This window comes from Zeus faber (assembly GCF_960531495.2).
Source record: "Zeus faber genome assembly, chromosome: 18".
NCBI classification, from domain to species: Eukaryota; Metazoa; Chordata; class Actinopteri; order Zeiformes; family Zeidae; genus Zeus; species Zeus faber.
The window spans coordinates 13,320,894-13,340,308 of NC_137210.1; the positions used below are offsets into that span (position 1 = coordinate 13,320,894).

Sequence of the window (19,415 nt, forward strand, 5' to 3'; positions counted from 1 at the left end):
TACTAACTGAACCTAATGAATGGAGAGGTGAAAAATGAAAGGACGGAAGCACGATCGTTTTAACGTGGAAAAAAAATGGGAGCAATCAGAAAATTTGGTCAGGGCTAATGTAAATGTGTGCTGCCTAATGAACGGGTTAAAACTCATTGTATGGTCCATTTATAAGAAGCCTAACTTGTATGAAATGCGGTTAAAAAAATATTGTTTATTGCATAAAACCCCAAATGATTATTGTGAATTAAGACACTTATAGCTAAAGATAACAGTGATACTGGGAATTCATAAATGTTACATGATACACAGGGTTATGGGCTTACATTAGAAAAGGCAAAACAAATATTGAAAATGTTTATTAAAATAATTAAAATCTTCACCTGAAATTGATAGTACAAGATTCACATGTTGACATTGGAGCTTTCACAAAGAAGGGCACGGCCACCTTGAAGCACCGGCTGTGCTTCGGTACCAGCCCTGTGCGATTTGTCCGATCCCGCGGCGTGACGCGGCGAGGGGAGCGGGGGGTTGTCGCTATTAAAAGATAGAAGAGCCATTCTGCCGTGGCTACGCCACTCCTCTGCAGCCACAATCACCTAGTCCAACTCGGGTGGACACAACACCAGAAAGTCAATACAAACAAACAGACACCCTGCGAGCATAAACACTGGCTTCTCTCTTTCAAGTTAGCTGAAGCGTCTTTTAAATAGCCAAGAAGCGTTAAAAAAAACCCTGATTCACAAAAAAACAAACAAACAAAGGCTGGCTCTGACACGTCCAGTCTCTGATTTCCACTCAGTCTCAAGCCGGCCGTGTCCATCCGACTTGCGCTCCCCAGGAGGGAAGTCCTTGCCGTAAAGTTAAAAATAAAAAAAAGGATGAGAGGCGGTGTTTTCTCCCTTTAAAGAGCGAAGACTCGACATTTCAAACGCGCCCTTTTCATGGAGTGCACGACTCAAAGGTATGTCATTCAAAAAGCCGCTCTTCAAGGGTCCCCGGAGGAGTCCGACGTCCTTCAACGCAGGAGGAAGTCCAGCCTTCAGTTGTGCCGGGGCCGTCCCTTCTTCATGCGGGCCGCTTTGGGTTTGGGGATGTACTGGTTGTTGGCCTGGTGTTCCAGTTCTCGGCTGAAGTACTGGATGGTTTTATTTAATCCCTCCTCCAGGGGCACCTGTCGGCACGACACAAAAACGCACAGGATGAGAGTGGCTTTACAAATGATGAATTAATAATACAGAGATTGACTGTCGTTTTAAAAAGGGGGTTTATCATGGAGTGCGTTTTCACATTATGATTCAACATCATTTATGGAGCACGGAGCAGGCCAGTTCTGTGGCACGCTGTCAGAGCATTTGGAGCTGAAACACTCGCCTACAGGACTCCACCGCAAACTGTTAATAGGCTCTAGTATTTTTTGAAATTTCAGTTGAAGCTATTCGATTCATCATTATGATTTCTATAGGCACTAAGGCATTTTTAAGCTGGCATTTGCACCACTTTGTTTCACCCGCCAATCGTTGACATCAAGGAAAAGCCAGCACATGCTTGGGAAGGTTAACCGACCCGCTCCAGGACTCTCTCAATAAATAAACCATTACTATATTAATTGCTCTGGTGCCGTCTCTGTGCTCAGTCGTGAGGGATCCTCCTCTCTGCCATGGTGTCCAGCTCTGTCAGCGGCTGACTGCTGTTTCACATCACCTTCATTGTATGACTGTCGAGTGGTCGACTTGTGAGCGCACGTTCTTGCACTTTAAGGAAAAGGTCACGTACCACCGGCTCCCAGCCCAGCATCATCTTCGCTTTGCGGATGTCGGGCCGCCGCCTCTGCGGGTCGTCCTGGGCCTCGGGGAGGAACTGGATCTGACTACGGCTCACTGAGCAGAGGAGTAACAGCAGAAGTACCACGATGAGGGTCAATGCAAGACGGGCGGCAGGACGAGTCACATAAAAAACTTGTCACATTGATCAGTAAACAAACAAGAGAGCAGGGAGGAGATCCATAATATGAAAATCCAGCTCAGAAAGAGAGGCACGTGCGGCAGAGGGACAGACAGGAGGGCAGGGAGACGGGAGAGGACGATCGGAAACCTCACCTACTAGACTTTTGATGAGGCGTGCAAATTCCAATATGGTGTGCTCCTCCGGGTTCCCCTGTGAACAAACCTTGGTGAATATTAACCCCACAAATAGCAGCAGAGCCCGACACATCGCCTCAGTCGCCGCTGCAATAATGGACTGTACAGCTGGAGTTGTCAGCAAGACCAACGATGTAAGAATTGCATCCCCATTTTGAGTTCCACAGTGAGGAGAGCTCACCAGGTTGACTGGACTGCTGATGTTGCTGTTCATCAGCAGCACCAGGCCGTTCACCAGGTCACTGCCGGAGACAAGAGGCAGAAACGCAAATTAGAGCAGATTATGAGGGAAACATTCTTTCTTCGCTGTTCAGATCCACTCCTGGAGGTCCACTGAAGAACAAGCTACCCTTCCACACACACAGAACGATATGTATTCACACACATGTTCAGCTGATGATACTGCATTGCAAGGTTCCAAGTAATATTCAAACTACTTTAATTTCAATGAGTTGCAGTGAGGCCAGCTGCATTTGTGTTAAAAGACACATGTGCTCCATTATATTCTGCTTCTGTTGTTGGTGGCAGCGTCCACCATTCTCTGCAAGAATGCACTGATTCGGCAGGTGCAAGAAAGAAAAGGTAGCCGCTGTGAATTTTAGAAACCAGCATCAATAAGAATGTACATTCATACAAAACAACAGCACCCTCGGATGAAAAACTGCAGCACACACAGATTCCCTGTACAACAGTCTGGAGTCGCCCAGTTTCCATATGCTTGTCACACCTGGGCAGCCGCGTCTCGCGGAAAATGTTCTGACTACAAGAATCTCATTATTGTCATTTTCTTTCTCTAACTGAATAAGCAGTGTGGGAAGTCAGACAAAGAAGCAGGTAACCAGGTCTATATACAATCCCTGTCATATTTCTTAGAATAAGCATTTAAAAATTATTTCAGAAAAGTGCTCGACTCAACACATCGTCAAGTATTAGAAAATCTTCTCATAATGTAAAACTCAAATAGATGTCAATTGAAGTTGGTTTTTATTAATTCAGCCTTGAGGACCAGGGCCAGCCCATAGTGTAAACGCTCTTTGCGGTTATTTAGGGCCACAACCGCTGGGCCCGTTATATACTATTATCAGTGTGATAATCAGAATGTTATATGTATTATAATATTCAATGTTATAATATTCCAACGTGTGCGCACGACGGGTGTCCCTTCCCATCCCAGCTCCCCCACACTTCAGTTCATTCATTCATTTAGATCCCGTGCGTAATTCTGAACAGATTTGTTATTCAAATGTATCTGTAATCCGCAAAGTTTGATTGTTAATTCCTTGTGTCAATTATGTTTTTATCACCAGTCACTCAAAGGTTACTGTTTGAAATGTAAGTGTGAAATGTGAAAGCGTAATGGTAATGGCTGCAAAGGACTAACAGCAGGGACCTTCTGCCCTCAGACAAGATACTATCTTGCTCTCTCTCTAAATGCTCACAAAGCTGACAAGTATGCTGCTCTGTGGGTGGGGGGAGCGATCCAAATTACTTGAATGAATCAGGCTAAGCAAGGGCTCCTGATCTGGCCTTTCGGGCCCTACAGACTGCCAGATCTGGGGTGGCCAATCTGCATTCACAGGGCACTTGGGATTTTCCTTGTTTCCTCTTAGCGCCTGATATTTCTCCGCTGTTCACACAGGTCAGACATATATGATCATAACTGCATGTTAACATGCAGGCAAGTGGCTTCTCTGCGGGGGGTGGGGGGGGGCTGGTAGCCGGCTGGGGCATCTGGCCGGTTGTGGTATGGCGGGTCCTCGCCTTTGTACGGGGTATTGGTGGGCATGGAGGCCCCGCCCGCTTAACTAGAGGGCGGGTGGTTCTAGTGGGGTGTCTGTCTGTTGGGGTGGGACCTGGCTCCAGGCCTTTGGTCCGTTCCTGGCACCCGTGGCCCGGGTTTTTCCGTGCGAGTGCGTTTTATTTGTGCATGTGGGGGTGGGTTGTACATGTACACTTTTGGGATGCGTGGGTGTTGCTCCAAGGGTTCCCGGCTTCTCTTGGGGCTGGGAGGTCTTCTGTCGCTGCAGGGCACGGTGCTCTGAGCTTTCCTGCAGTCGTGATGGTGTCTCTACGGCTGTGGAACTCAGGGGTGGCCTTGGGGCCCTTTTCCGCTGCTTGAAGGCACCAGGACATAATTCCAACCTCATACACCAGTACTAATTGACATGGTGGCACAGTGCTTGCACTGCTGCCTAACAGCAAGAAGGTCCTTGGTTCTATTCCCGCCAGGGGCGCTGTTGGCATGCATTTCCGCATTTCTTCCTTTGTTAAAAAATCCGACAGCTTCTCAAACGAGTCAAAGTTTGACCGGTCAACTCGCCTGGCCCACATATCCATTTTCCACAAAAACGACTCTCTCATACGATCATTATCAGCTGTTCTGACACATTCTTTGCCATCTTGTCAATCCTGTGTCTGACTGAGTGATCAGACAATGAGATGAGGTTGATTGGCTTGCATGCCTTTTCTCCCACCATCACCCCCACTATCTCTTTTGTGGCAGGAAGAATTAAATTCTCCCCGATTGTATGCGGCTTACCAGCCTTGGCTATGAGTCAGACGACCCGATAGGACGCTTCTGCTGCCTTTGCGTTCTCGGTGCCTATACATGACGTTTAGATGACTTTCTTGCCCTGATAGTCCGTGAGTTTATAAGCGAAAAATCCAAGCAACTTGAACATGTACTGTTGGTGTTTTGTCTCGAGGTGACGGCGCAGTTTATATGGCTTCAGAGCTTTGTTTGATAAAATCTCAGAACACACCAGTGCGCAGTACCTGTTCGTCTTATGTGCCTGTCCAAAAATATCCCAATGATAAACATTCAGTGCTATACTTTCTCTGAACACGTTTTGTTTGATTTGTTTTGTTGTCCGATGCAATTTGATTATCAACGCAAGTTCAAAAATGTACAGGTGCACGTCGATCCTGGTCAGGCTTGGACGTAGTACGCCTGAACATAAATTTCTATCTATCAGTGATGATGCATTTTTCAAGGTTTTAAAGAAAAAATACCATGAAATTATATAAATATTTTTTTACATTTAAAAACTTTTTTGTAATTCATATTTTTTTTATTAATTCTTTCAATAAAATCAATGTGTTTTGCCCATTATTTGGCAGCCCACAACCCATAGGTTGGGAATCGCTGCATTAGCCACTACCACTACGAGAAGACTAGTAGAAATAGGAGTTAGAGGTCGTAGCCAAATCAATTACGTCACTACTTTCATAATTTGGTATTCAAGATTATTCTCTGAGATCAGGTCTAAAGGAATTGGGTGGTGAAATGGCTGTACAGTGGCTGTGGATGAGAAGGAAACAGATCAGTTGGGCTGGTAGCTCCATGGTGTCATAGTGATAGTCAGGGATGGATCTTGGCCAACAAGGAGACCCATACAGAAGCAGTGGAACTGAGCACACATTAAACCTAGAAGTGGGGTTAGTCAATGGGCAGGCATGATAGCGGTGGTGGTAATTAAGGATTGTGGATAGCCACTGGGCATGATTATGCAGTGTCATTCAATTAAGGATTATGACTGTGCATGTACAGTAGAAGTGATAGACTACCTAGCATAGTGGAAGGCAGAGGGTGCTGGACATGGTTATGGAAGGAGTGGTTCTGGGGAGCCAGAGCTCATTCTTTAGCCTTCTGGAGGAGGGTTGGTGGGGCTTATTCAATCAAACATCAGTGAAAGAGGGTGCCCACTTGATAACAGTGAAGTACAGAACTAATGCTGGCACTCGTGGTGATTGTCACAGCTTGGTAGCCAGCAAAGACATTTGGAGCTGAGACTATAGAGATTCATGATGGCACTGCCTGAGGTACTCTCCTTAATAAGCGTAAGGGAAGTGTGTTAAGTTGTTTGGCTAGACTGGGCTTCTGTGCATATTCCTCTTAATATCAGCACAAAGGATTTAACATCAGATCCTGTGTATTATGCATGTCTAATTTGAAACATTCTGTTGTGTAACATACCAGTCACATGAATGGTGACACCCGGTCTATGAGCTTTCAGAAAGGGACAGATGGCCGCAGATGATTTACAAAGCAATCAGACTTTATAAGGAAGGCAGTGAACACAAAAACAGCATGTCAGAGATAAACAACATCGAATGCTTATTGCAAGACTTTTATCTGCAGCATTCTCGAGACACAGGGAGGCTCATGGCTGACCCCCTGCAGGCTTATGGGCCCCTATTGGTGATCATCCTAACTTTGAAGAAAAGACAAATCATAGCAGGCGAACCAGAATCATCTGCAATGCTTAGAAACTAAAGCCTATTGGTATGTAAAACATTCATAAATTTGTATTTGTGGATTTAAGACCACATTTATTTTGATGTTTCTCTGCTTGGCTTAGATTTATTGTATAGTAAGTAGCCTGAAGATGGAGATTATTAAAACACATCACTGGAAGATAGGGGTATTGGGTGAATAATGAGAATGGATTTAGACTGCCGGATGACTGGTTTAAAGATTGGTCCACACAAGAGGATCAGCAGTCTCACCAAACACCATTAAATGTTATTGATGGACAAACTTCGCTAAATACATTATCGAGCAGGCCAGTCCTCTCCAATGGGACAACAAGAGTAACAGAATAAAATAAAATGCCTCCATCTCCACTGTCGTCTAACACAAAAATGAAACTCAAGCTCTGAACTGATTACCAAGACATTTAGTCTTGGCAATCGTTACTACGTTACTACGTAATTTCACATGCCATGCTACTATAACAACTGTAATAGTACAAGAAGCAAATTTGGGATAAGTTTGAAATGAGGTAAAACATTTCTGAAGACCTTTTTTTCTGCCCATGTGGCAATATTGCAAAGTGTTCCTGGTATCTGTAAAATCTCACAGAGAAAAAGGATCTATAGCTGCTGAGGGATAAAAACAACTACAGCAAATGCTTATATAGAGCCAAAAATGCATGTGCAGTTCTTGTGATTACACAGCCAGAGATCAAAGGCAAGTTAAGACGGGCCATGGGGCAAAACCGTATTTACATTTCTGTTTTTGCTGCCACTGAACATAACCACGTTAACAGGAAACACAACTGCATTAACAGGAAACACTACCGCTTCAACAGGAAACACTACCGCTTCAACAGGAAACACTACCACTTTAACAGGAAACACCACCGCATTGACAGGAAACACTACCGCATTAACAGGAAACACTACAGTATTAACAGGAAACACAACCGCATTCACAGAAAACACAAATGCAAAAAACATATTACAGAAGTGAGCTACACAATTACGGAAGTGACCACACCGGATGCAGTGCAATAACTGCAATAAAATACATTAAATTAATTATCCTCCATCTGCTTCCTCCTTGCAATAAATAAATAGAAAAAAACAACTTTTATATCAATCCACAGTTTTTATTTAAGCCATTTAATTGTGAAAACAGCTTCTACTGGCTCCATTATAGTGTTGTAAAGTTCCCAAAAGATTCAAACCTTTTGGGTGAAAAAACTGAACTGATTCGCTTCCTGAAATGATCCGTTCAACAATCAGTTCACTGAACCATAGGAATCATTAATCATGTTCCTAATGAGTGTATCCCCGGAAACGAATCAGTGATACAGTGATTTGTTTCCAGGGATACACTCATAAGTGAGTGAGTCCACCTTTTCACCCAAAAGATTTGAATCGTTTGCGAACTCCACCTCGGAGCCGGTGGAAGCTGTCTTTTCTGGAACATCGCACTTTAAACGGCTTAAAACTTAAAAACTGTGGATTGATATAAAAGTTCATTTTTCTATTCATTCATTGGATGGAGGGAGCGGATGGAGGATAATTACAGACATGAAATAATTTAGTTTAATATATTTTATTGCAGATTAATCAGTGCATCTGGTGTGGCTCACTTCTGTAATTGTGTTTGTGTATGTGGTTGTGTTTTCTGTAAATGCGGCTGTGTTTTTCATAATTTGCTTGTGTTTTGTTTATTTGCATGTGTTTACTTAAGTTGCAGTGCGTTGTGCTCTCAGGGTGAGGAAAGGTGAGGGTGCGGAAATTAAGTATAACTGAGAATGACTGCTGAGGGGGAAGAGCTGAGACAGACTCTGTAGGAAACAAGCTGTCTCTCTTTACACCTCTCATTACCATCAGCAGCTAAATAGAGTGAGTCATGCTTGGTGCACTGGTGTCCGGGTCCCATACCAACATGGGTGAAATGTCAGTATCAGGAGGGATGATGGGGAAAAAGATAACTCTTTCAGGTGAAATAAGCAAAAAACAAGATAAAAACTACAGTGTTGCTGTTGCTCTGGTTTTAACTGTGAGCTTTCCATTTCAGAATACAATCCAATGACAGGTCTCTCATAGAAAAATATAGTTCAACTTTAAGTTTTTTTTTTCTTGGAATGCAATCGGATGCCCCACAGCCAAGAAGTAATTTGGCAAGAAAGTGCTTGTTGGGCAATGTAAAGCGTTTCAGTACGGTAGGTGAAATAGAGGAAGGCATTCAGCTTTGCATATGGAAGTAATCCATAGACCGCAAGATTTCAATGAAAAAGTATTACGGGAATTTGAATCTGAATGTATGGATGAGAGAAAAAATTTAGACCCAGATCAAATAGGAGAACTCACACATAAGGGCGAATTCACAAAGCAATTTACCGATTTATCGTTGCACCCTTATTCTGACTATCCAAAATCGAATGACCACCGTTGACGGGAGTGTGCTCTAAACGACCCTTAAGACAAGAGATTGTGACAAGGGATTTCCTGGAAAATGTACGATTGTCTGTTGACATGTTTCTACCGAACAGACATCCTCTTTCAAAGCATTGCAAGGATTTACTAAAGGTGCCCATACACCAGAACTGTTGTTGTGATTAAGTAAATATCCAATGTTTAAGCACAAACTGCTAACTTTCTAATGAACAGAGCCATCGTGCCTTTGAAATACCACTGAACTCAATTACTAGAGAGCATTGATAATCCCATCAAAGAAGGCGGCAGAACTATTCATGCTTATGAAAGACAACCTCAGAAGGGAAAGACAGGTAAAGGTCAAATCCTACGGTGTCTCTAAGTCACACAACTCTTGAGTTTTTAAAAGGCAAAAGGTAAAACTGTTGACTAAGAAAAATGTTGAAAATGTTGCTAATTTACAGAAACTGGAATTTCTTTAGAAACAATGTTTAGTCCTGATTAGTATAGCAATGGTGGAAGTAGGTGAAAACACGGTAGGGTTGATTTAGCTCCACTACTTACCTTACGTATTGAAAGGCTCGAGTCTGTGATCCAGTACCGTACACCTATAACCACAGAGAAGATTGATTAATTTACCTATGCTATTGTACATTTCAATACATATAAAGCAAATGTGGGCTACTCACCCACTAATAAATCTACCACACAACTTATAAAAATATGGATGAAGCAAATAACTATCATATTAAAAACAATAAATAATAAACATCCACGCTTGCCGATGAAGAAGACTATCTTGATCTTGTCCCGATTTTAAAACTAAATTTGCATTGAAAAACTGAATTCATACCGTCAGTGGTTCTCCCTGCAGAGCCTGCAAGATGAAGTTGCTGACAACTCGCCCATCATTCATGTGCATTCTGGAGCCAAACGTGTTGAAGATTCGTGCCACCCTAACCTCTACACCTTCCTGGAGGAGAAAACATATTTTAAAGAAAGAGATTAAAACATAAAATACGAGCTCTTTAAGAACCACAATTTATCGGTGATGACTTGTTATATCTCCAGAAATGTCATTGTGATAAAAAATATAAACTCAGAAACTGTAGGGGCGCCAAATCCCAAATGTTACATAGTGCTGCTTTAATTATTGCTGGATCATAACATTGTCTATCAATGACCTTTGTTATGAGAAAAAAGAGACGGACTGAACTTTGCCTTGATTTATATAATCCAACTTCAAAAGGGTATTATATCATGTTATCCACGTCTAATTTAATGATGGAAAATCACACCCTGTTTACACTAAAAACGTTTTTGTCAAGCCCATCCATCTGGCTTTATTTTGACAGTAAACCCCAAAGCAAATACCAAACACAGTGTTCAACCAAACATGGTATTTCATTTTTTTGGTTCTTCAAATTGCATAGGGCCAATTGCACTCAGCGTCAAAACCTTACCAGTGTGTTTGTGCTGGTATATCGTTAGAGCAATATCTTTTGTGAATCGGACGCTAAGATGGCGCACATAGTGGCCACAAATTCATGGTGTTATTAGTGGCCGCCATCCATTCTGTGTGAATTTGCCCCAGAGTGTGTAAGGATGGGATGGAGGAGCCGGGCAGCAGGCATGGGCACCCCAGCTGTGGAGGAGGTAACGGAAGGCACCCCGGCAGGCCAGAGGGGGGTGCAGCTGGTCTAATTTGGAAACTGTGATGTGTGTGTGTGTGTGTGTGTGTGTGTGTGTGTGTGTGTGTGTGTGTGTGTGTGTGTGCATGTGTAAAATCCTTGGCAAGGCTAGATATTGAGCTTTTTAAGCCACTTGCCCTTTGTTTTACTTTCAAATGTACTTTTCCAAAATGGAAAATGTAGGCCTGTAAAACCAACAGGGATTTGGACTATTATATATTATTATATATAATTTATTGATGTACAAAAAAATAAAAAATTAACGGGTAACAATTACAATAAATAAGGTGTGTACTGTATATATACACACAGTATAGTCTATATACAGGTTGGGCGATCATTTCTATTTTTGCCACGCTGCAGCTTGGGCTTTGGGAATGCAAATGTACCTCAGATTTTTTTTAAAGTAGGTTCCTGAGGAAATTCCAGGACTGTGAGCCTTGATTATTTTGTGTAGTCAAGAACTAAGGTTAAGAAATTGAGCAAAACGAGTCAGTGGGCATTGTATTTGGATGGGCTTGTAGAAACACTGAAGCATGTCTACTCAATAGCAGAAACTCAAGCCACCAACGATATCATGATTTGAGCACAACATTTTCTTTTTACAGCATCACACAATACTGTCTCGTGACAGTGATTGCCCTCCGTCCTCGGAGAGCGGCCTGCTTTCATACACCACACAACCTCTACTTGTCACAATTTAAATGTCAATGAATTTCAATTACAAGACTGGGTCATAGATGTAATTTGTGAGATTCCAATCTTCCTGCTGACATGACTGACAGCTAGATATTGGAGGCGGTCCTTTCAGAAGAATTCCACTGGGAATTTGTGAAAAAAAAAGTGATGAGCAATTGCGCAGCAGCAGAAAGAGAAGATAAAGAAATATCACCTGCCCAAATGAAAGGCGAGAGACAGCAATCGTATCAGATCATCAAAGGCTGGCGCCGGTCATGCGCCATAAATGACAAATTCATCCAGACGCCTCGAAGAACAGAGAATGTTTGAACAAAAGTGTAGAGCATGTAAACATTGATGAGCTACTAATTAAAGTGTGTGCTTGCGTATAAGCCTGTCCAAAGGCATGTATATACAGCACTAAAGAGTCTGTGCCTTGAGACTCCATGCAAATTATATGCAAGGCAGTTTCATTTGTAAAGCACAATGTACACACAAGGGTGCTTTACATAAGACATAAAAGGCATTTAATAAAAACGGAATTTAATATGAAGACAGGGTATAACAATAAAATCACAGAAATAAAATGTAAAACTGCAGTTTGAAGCAGGCTGATTGAACCACTGAAAGGCAGTGGTAAATATGAGCATTTTAAGTCTGGATTTGAAAGTAGTGAGTGTTGGGGCAAGTCTCGGACCTTCCAAATGTTTGTTCCAACAATTTGTAGCAAAACATTGCTTCTCCGTGTTCTGTCCTTATTCTCTGTACAGTTAGTAGACCACTCCCAGATGACCTAAGAGGTCTGAACAGTTCATATTGTAAAAGTCATCTTGTCATTATTTAATCTTTCATTAAAGCGTTATGTAAAATCTATTGTGCAACACACGATTGCTATAATAAATGTGAATATTCCACGACGGAAATATATAACATAATATGTTATTCCCTTTAAAATAGCAGTAGCCGTGTATTTTGTGATTTATTCTCTGTATATTCCCTGCATTCTAAAGTGATTACATGAAAACAGTCAAGGTTGGAGGGTTGTGATCAGACGTTTATACAGAGTGTATATAAACATCTAATAATACATTGTTTAGGATGACACATTTCCACCAAGGGGCAAACTCACTCACTCAGTCTCCATCAGAAGATAGATATTTCACGATGTATGACAAAATTGTCGCGAATGGGCGGAGCTAATACCTGTTTCATGTAGGCATAGCACATGGTTTCTGCAACACGTTTGCCCTCATCGTAGCAGGCCCGAGGACCGATGGGGTTCACGTGACCCCAATACTCCTCGTTCTGGGGGTGAACCTCTGGGTCTGAAACACACGCAAATATTTAATGTAAACAAGGACGTCTTAGTTGGAGCATGAAAAATTCAAAGGAGATTGATTCCGAATGATTGTTTCTTGGCTGACTAGTGTGACTCACTAGGCCAAGATAAAATTGTTAGCAGCTGATTGGATTTACAAATTGGATTTTTATTTGACTGAAAATTCTCAGAATTCAGTGGCACCTCAGAATCGATCAAAACCGAGTAATTTTACCTTTTGTATTGTGACCTTTTATGCCACAAGCAGAATGTGGCAAAACGGAAGCCTGAGCTATAACACTGTTGAAATACTTCAGGGCTGATGACCCTTGTGACTAATGAGGATTTTTTGAGATAGACTGACATCTGATCATTACTCAAGTTAATTGCAGAGAAAACGGGAAATCTTTTTAAGGACATTTAAAGCATTAACACACAATACACAAAGTATGAAAATACAGTGTCCCAGTCAGATTTTCCTTTAGAAAAAATTGGTGCCGGTCAACGTATCCTGAAAGATTTCAATTTCCCAGACAAATGGGAGAGATTCCGGTCAAACATTATCTGTTTGTTGAGCTTAAAAACAATTGATAAGCAGGCTTTATAGAGAATGACATCATCAAGGCATGTAGATGTATAATATTTTTTATTGAATATTTAAAGGACTGAGAGAAAGCCAATAAAATAAAACAAGTCTCGTCAGTTAACACCATTTTAAAAATAAATAAATAAATATTACGAATGTTGCTACTTGAAATCAAATAATTTCTGCTCGTGAACAATAAGTAACAAGTGCAGCGGCTTTAATTAACATTTCACTAAATCAAAATGTTGATCAAACCAAATACAAATAAATATGGCAAGTAGGTCTGAATCAGGGGTGCCCAATACGTCGATCGCGATCGACCGGTAGATCGCGAAGGTAGTGCGGGTAGATTGCACGCCATTCAAAAAAAAAAAAAAAAAATATATATATATATATATATATATATATTTGCAAGGAAAAGACAAAACCGTTGTCAACATTATCAGTTCAGTTCAGTAGTGCTACTTCTGTCCTCAAAGCTGCAGCGCCATGATTTGGGGAACTTTCAAAACCTTGCATCAAAGTTGGAGACCCAAGGGAAGGCAGGGAGGGGAGGGGTGCGAGGAGCACCCCGACAGTGCGCGCTACACGGAGCAGATTGAAAACAGTCTGTCAGACTTTGACAAGCGGTTTCAAGGTGCTTTACTCAAGCCAATCACTACATTTTTGTGCTTCCCATTTGGGGAAGATATTGAGGTTGATTCACTCGCATCAAAAATTGCAACACTGTTTCACCTGAACTGGTCTGCAGTGGAGGATGAGAAGTTGACACTACAGGCTGACATTCAGCTCAAGTCCAGGGCTCATGGACCGTTTTGGAACTTACTCACAGAGGAAAATTACCCAAACATGAGGAAATGTGCTACCTCCTTGACTGCATTATTCGGCTCTACTTATTTATGTGAGTCAGCCTTTTCCCACATGAAGATTATTGAGTCGAAATAGCGTTCCACCATGACGGATGATCATTTGGAAGCCTGCTTGAGGCTGGCTATCAGCAGCTACTGTCCGGACTATGCAACCCTGGCCAGCTCCATTCAGTGCAAGTCATCAGAGTAAGGTAGTGACCATAAATGTATTTAATGCTATTGTGCCGTAAGGGTTCATGCAGAGGTACAAGGTACGCCAACATATATTGTATATATGAAGTATACTCAGTATATACATATAAATAAATATATATATAGCATTTTTAATGAAGGTAGATCATTTTGAGCTGGTCATTTTAAAAGTAGCTCGCAAGCCGAAAAAGAGTGGGCACCCCTGGTCTAAATAAAAAATAAAGTTTGTGGTGTTGTCTGTCTTTGTCGGGACATCCCGTCAACATATTTTTCAATGAATATTTACAGTCTGCTTTGGTTCGAAACTTAAATATCCCAAAAATTGCCAAACTATAGATGTTTGCGTCCCAAAGATGCATCATCTTTCTGTTTCTCCTAAGAGTTCTAGCCGCTGCGGCTCTGTCTTCGCTCTGTGTGTGTTTACAAGTGCAACTTGTCCACGAGGGAGGGGGCGGGGCTCAGTTCTATATCGATAAACATGTTTGGTCAACGGTGAAGCTTTCAGATCAGCTTTGGATCGTCCAAACTGATTGGCTTCGGGATACAACTTGCCGAGCAAGGCAATTAAGAGATCTGCAGACTTTTATCGAAATGATCCACCCAGAACAAACTCAAATTGTGCTTGGAGTGAATTATTTTCACCGGACATTATGACTGGAGAGATTTAATTATGTTGGACTGTTTCCCCAGTCAAAAACCAGCAATTACCGGATAACAGCCCCAGTGTCCAATGAATGCATTTGTCAGCAGCACATAAGCATCAATCAAGCTTCTTATGTAATAGGTTACATTTCAGTGAGAATCTCAATATTCTTATTGTCAGTATGGTTATTTTTATGGGTATTGTTATTCTTATGGTTACAGTTAGTTATTTTTTATTTCCTTAAATCTCTTTGAATAATGGCATTACTATTTTATAATATATGAATTATATTTTGACATTTAAAACTATTTACAGCCTAATTTGATAGGTCAATTGATAATAAGCTTTTGTACTTCTAATCATTAGCAAAGAACACCCAACCCAAGCCCCTTTTTGTGTAGTAGTTTTCTGCAGTGATGTTAAAACTTTGAAAAGGGTTTTCAGATGAGTGTTTCTATAGAAAAATAAAAAAAACATTGATTAAACATTGATTAAAAATAAAAACGTTCCTGTTCATAGAGGCAGAGACAGGGAAGTTAGTGTGAGGATGGAGCCTTGTATAAAATAATACTGGATAGCTTGTGCATTGCAGCAGTGATCAATGATTGTGGGAGTGAGACAAAGAAAAAAGCCTTAACATGGCTGACGTTGCAACCATTGACCTTCTTCGCAGCCTTCTGATATCAGCCAGCTAAAAGTTATAGGAAAATCAAATGTTTCATTTCATTTACATAAGTATAAGTCGTGTAGTTGTCATTAACTACTACAAATGTTATGTTATCAACAACTATTTAGTGGTTCCTGCTGTTCCTAATGGATGATTTTTCACAGCCTTTCATTTTCTAAAGTTCTAGAAGGTATCCAACCACTGATCCTCAGTGGACATTGTCATAATGCATGATCGAAAAGTTTGACTTGAGAGAATGGTAACAGTGTTGTAGGCAACAAAGCATGTTGCTACTAGGGGCGTCACGAGTCGATTTAACTTTCGATTTTAAGGCCACGATTCAATTACATTTTCGATGTAAACATCAACGGCTCTGCCATTGTTAGACTATCAAGTCTTGATTTGAAAAGAAAAACACTTGTTTCTCAATAAGTAACTTTTAATTGGAATATTTGGGCTTAAAAAAAATAAAAAGTCTAGATGTATTGAATTTACTCCTTTTCCTGCTGCTGCTCTGCTGTGGAGCACATCACAGATTGCTCCTGAGAAAATCATGCTTGTGTTTTCATGGCTCGGTGGCAAATGCCCTGCAGCCCCACACAGTCTGCGAGCCGGTGGTGGGGAACCTCTGCACAAAGGGACATTCCTTCGGTAATGGTCGGGTTTATTTTCCACTTTCATTGCCACATCTGTGGAATTACTGGATATTCATGTTCATGGCGCACTCTCCCTTGTACACACAGTGAAACGGCAGAGGGAGGGAGATGCCACTGTCACCGTTCGCACACCGTTACCGGGAATATTTCTCTCTAATGTGCGTTCACTGTGCAACAACCTCGATGACCTTATATTGAACTTAGTTATTTTTTTGTTATATTCTAATTCTATTTGAATTTTGTTCCTGCAGCCCTAGTGCCAGATAGGTGGGTGCAGTGTGCGTTGAGGGATGCGGCGCAGCGGAGCCAACAGTGCACTCACAGGAGCCGCAGTGGACTCGGAGGGGGGGGGGGCGCAGCCCAGCACACCCTGCATTTGCTTACTGCCGGATCTTGACTGCCCCAATATGGCGACCATGTCAGACAATATTACCACACAAAAATATTAGGAGAATCGCGAACCCGATTGTGATTTCAAAGTTCAAAATCAAACACTCATTTCAACCGCTTTTCGCTTTCTCTGAATCATGACCCCTAGTTGCTACACATCAACTTGGTAGCAAGAGACTAAATTTCTAGAGAAACTAGAACTACAGAAATCAACTGATTATTTTTGCCATTGGTTATATTTCATACTCCAAAAGTTGACGGTGATCACTTTCCACACAATCTCCACTCACACTGAATGCACAAACCTGACATTCATTGCTGCCGCTATTCAACAGTGTGTCCCTATAGTTCTTATCAGTGCTATAGGGCTGAAGCACCGACATTAGCCATCAAAATCTCTCTCTCACGTCAAGGTCACAGAAAGGGTATCCCTGAAATGGCAACCCTGAAAAGTAAATTGATGGCATGAACAGAAGCTTGGATACCCTATGATTCACAATCAGCACTGTATTGATGATTTGATCTAAATTGACAGAATATTATTCCAAGGGTGACATATCTGTGCAGTTATGTCCTGACTGTGGTGTGTACTGCGAGACATTCTTACCTCCATACACCTCAGATGTAGAGGCCAGCAGTAGTCTGGCCCCCACACGCTTGGCCAGACCTGGAAAACAAGCAACACAGTGAGACCAGAGTCTGTCACAGAAACAATGAAAAGGTCCATTTAAAGTGAGAAAACCGTTCAATGAGACCTTGTTTACAGTGATACTGTATGATACACTGCACATGGAATACAAATAGAAATGTAATAAGAACTCAGCAGACTCATACAGCAAAATAATCATACAACACATAGGAAGAGAATACATACATTTCATGGCTAAAGGTATACGGACACCTTTTTCTAATTAGTGGCATCTGGACAGTGCCATTTTGGCAACACTTATGCTGACAGGTGTTATAGACAAGCATTGGGAGTAGAATAGGCCAAACTGAAGAGCTAAGTTACCATCATCTTGGCAACGTCATAGGATGGGACCTTAGCTAAATGTTAACACCACATAAAACAATGATATTCTATATGGTTTTGTCATAACACCTTTTTGAAAACATTTTCAGGAAGGCCCTGTTTCCCATGCACAAAGCAGGGCCTATATAGAAATTGTTAAAAAAAACAAGTGTGCAAGAATTTGACTGGCTTCCACAGAGCACTGATCTCAACCATGTCAGACTAGATTGATTAAAAGATGGCAAATGCTTTCTTATTGAATACATTATACCCTTGGCCAAGTGTATAATTTACACACAGCCAGGATAATGCTTAACATTATTCAAATTCTGTAATCTACTTGAATTTATCTGTGCACAGGGAGAATTATACAAATCATGAATTCAAACTTCTCAAATTGTCGAAGGACACAACAATCTCAACAGAAAATGTCCAATGGCGCAGTTTCATAGAGAAAAAGCTAAAAGTTTTAATCATGTTTAGCTATTACCAATCTGAACTCCGTGCTACTGTTCATCACTTAAAAAAGCAGCTATCTATTATGCTTTGGCAATCATGCAAAAATTCCAATCACTGGGGGGCAGCGATCGGCGATATCCAATTTTATTGGGGCGCACACGGTGAAGTTTCGCTCACGCATAGAAAATAATAATAGTAATGTGGCAAATGTGGTCTCCCCATTGCAGATGTGCAGGATTTGCAGGATTTACTATATAAAAGTAAAGTATTTACACAAAAAGTCCAGTTTTTACTAAATTAAGTCCCAGAGCAATGGAAAGCAACGGGGAGACGTGTGTTTTTTTCCATACAAGTGAGAAACTAAGAAATGAAAAAAATCTAAATCTTTCTCTATGAGATAATATTATATGTTGCTATATTATAATCACAAGATTTGCATATTGAGCAGCAGGTTCCTGCATGGGGGGGGGGTGTCTGAGCACCCCATGACCTCATTATTTATGCGGAGCACCTCATGAACCTCGCACCTCTGTGCACCTGCACTCTGCGTACAGCACCTTCGCTGTGCTGCTCCGTTTGCCAAGAGCAGCAAAATGCCGAGAACCAGAGCTGTGGATCCATGTGCCTTTCCTTTTTTTTTTTTTTTTTTTTAGCACCTGCCCCTAAAAGCCTTTGTATGGGACTGTAGAGGAGAAGTGAGACCTGATCACCAATGGTTACTGGACAGCTCTGAGTGGAGAGGGGGAGAGCCTCCACCACCTCTCTCCCTCTCTGCTCCAGTTTCAGAGCACGGAAAACTACACTCACACGGTTTCAATTCTCAGATTTTTCCTGGCAGATAAAAAATAAAAAATAAAAACATCTGTCATCGATGACAACTGCGATCGATGGAGTCGATAACATGTTTCCTTCATTTACAAGTGTCTCTGCCTACAAGGCAGCTGAAGATAAGCTTGGTAGCTTAGTATTTGAGAGAACCAAGGATGATGATAAGTGTGCTCCATCCTTTGAAGACAAGGCCTTCCTAAAAACTATCGAGGAAGAGTTCCACAAAGATGACACCAACAGCCAGGTGGCACCTCTACCTTTCAGAGCATCCAGACACCGTCTTCCCAATAATTGGGACCAGGCACTCTCTCGTCTTGGGTCTTTACAGTGCAACTTGGACAAAAGGCCTGCAATAAAAGCAGTTCATTGCAATCATGGGAAAGGTGTTTGAGAACAACCACGCTGAATGAGCACCCCCGCTGAAAGTTGGAGAGGAACGCTGGTACCTACCGATCTTTGGAGTTTACCAACTTGACAAACAAGACCAGATTAGGGTGGTCTTTGACTCCAGTGCACAGCATGGTGGTATGTCCCTCAACAACATTCAGTTAAGCGGCCTAGATTTGAATGACTCTCTCTTTGGAGTGCCGATCCTATTCAGGAAGAACCTGTAGCGATAACA

General features: G+C 41.6%; 1 protein-coding gene across 1 annotated transcript in view; it reads right to left on the reverse strand.

Moving 5' to 3' along the window:
* Positions 1-268: 268 nt before the first annotated feature.
* The window catches only part of uxs1 (UDP-glucuronate decarboxylase 1), a 48,265-nt gene continuing 29,118 nt past the window's right edge, over positions 269-19,415 (reverse strand). The window contains exons 8-15 of the mRNA XM_080019109.1: positions 17,102-17,161; positions 12,377-12,498; positions 9,658-9,777; positions 9,369-9,412; positions 2,314-2,374; positions 2,091-2,148; positions 1,768-1,871; positions 269-1,165 (exon numbers count right to left, since the gene is read on the reverse strand). Of these exons, the coding sequence (XP_079875235.1) occupies positions 1,034-1,165; positions 1,768-1,871; positions 2,091-2,148; positions 2,314-2,374; positions 9,369-9,412; positions 9,658-9,777; positions 12,377-12,498; positions 17,102-17,161 (701 nt within the window). The 3' untranslated portion in view covers positions 269-1,033. The remainder of the gene's footprint in view (positions 1,166-1,767; positions 1,872-2,090; positions 2,149-2,313; positions 2,375-9,368; positions 9,413-9,657; positions 9,778-12,376; positions 12,499-17,101; positions 17,162-19,415) is intronic.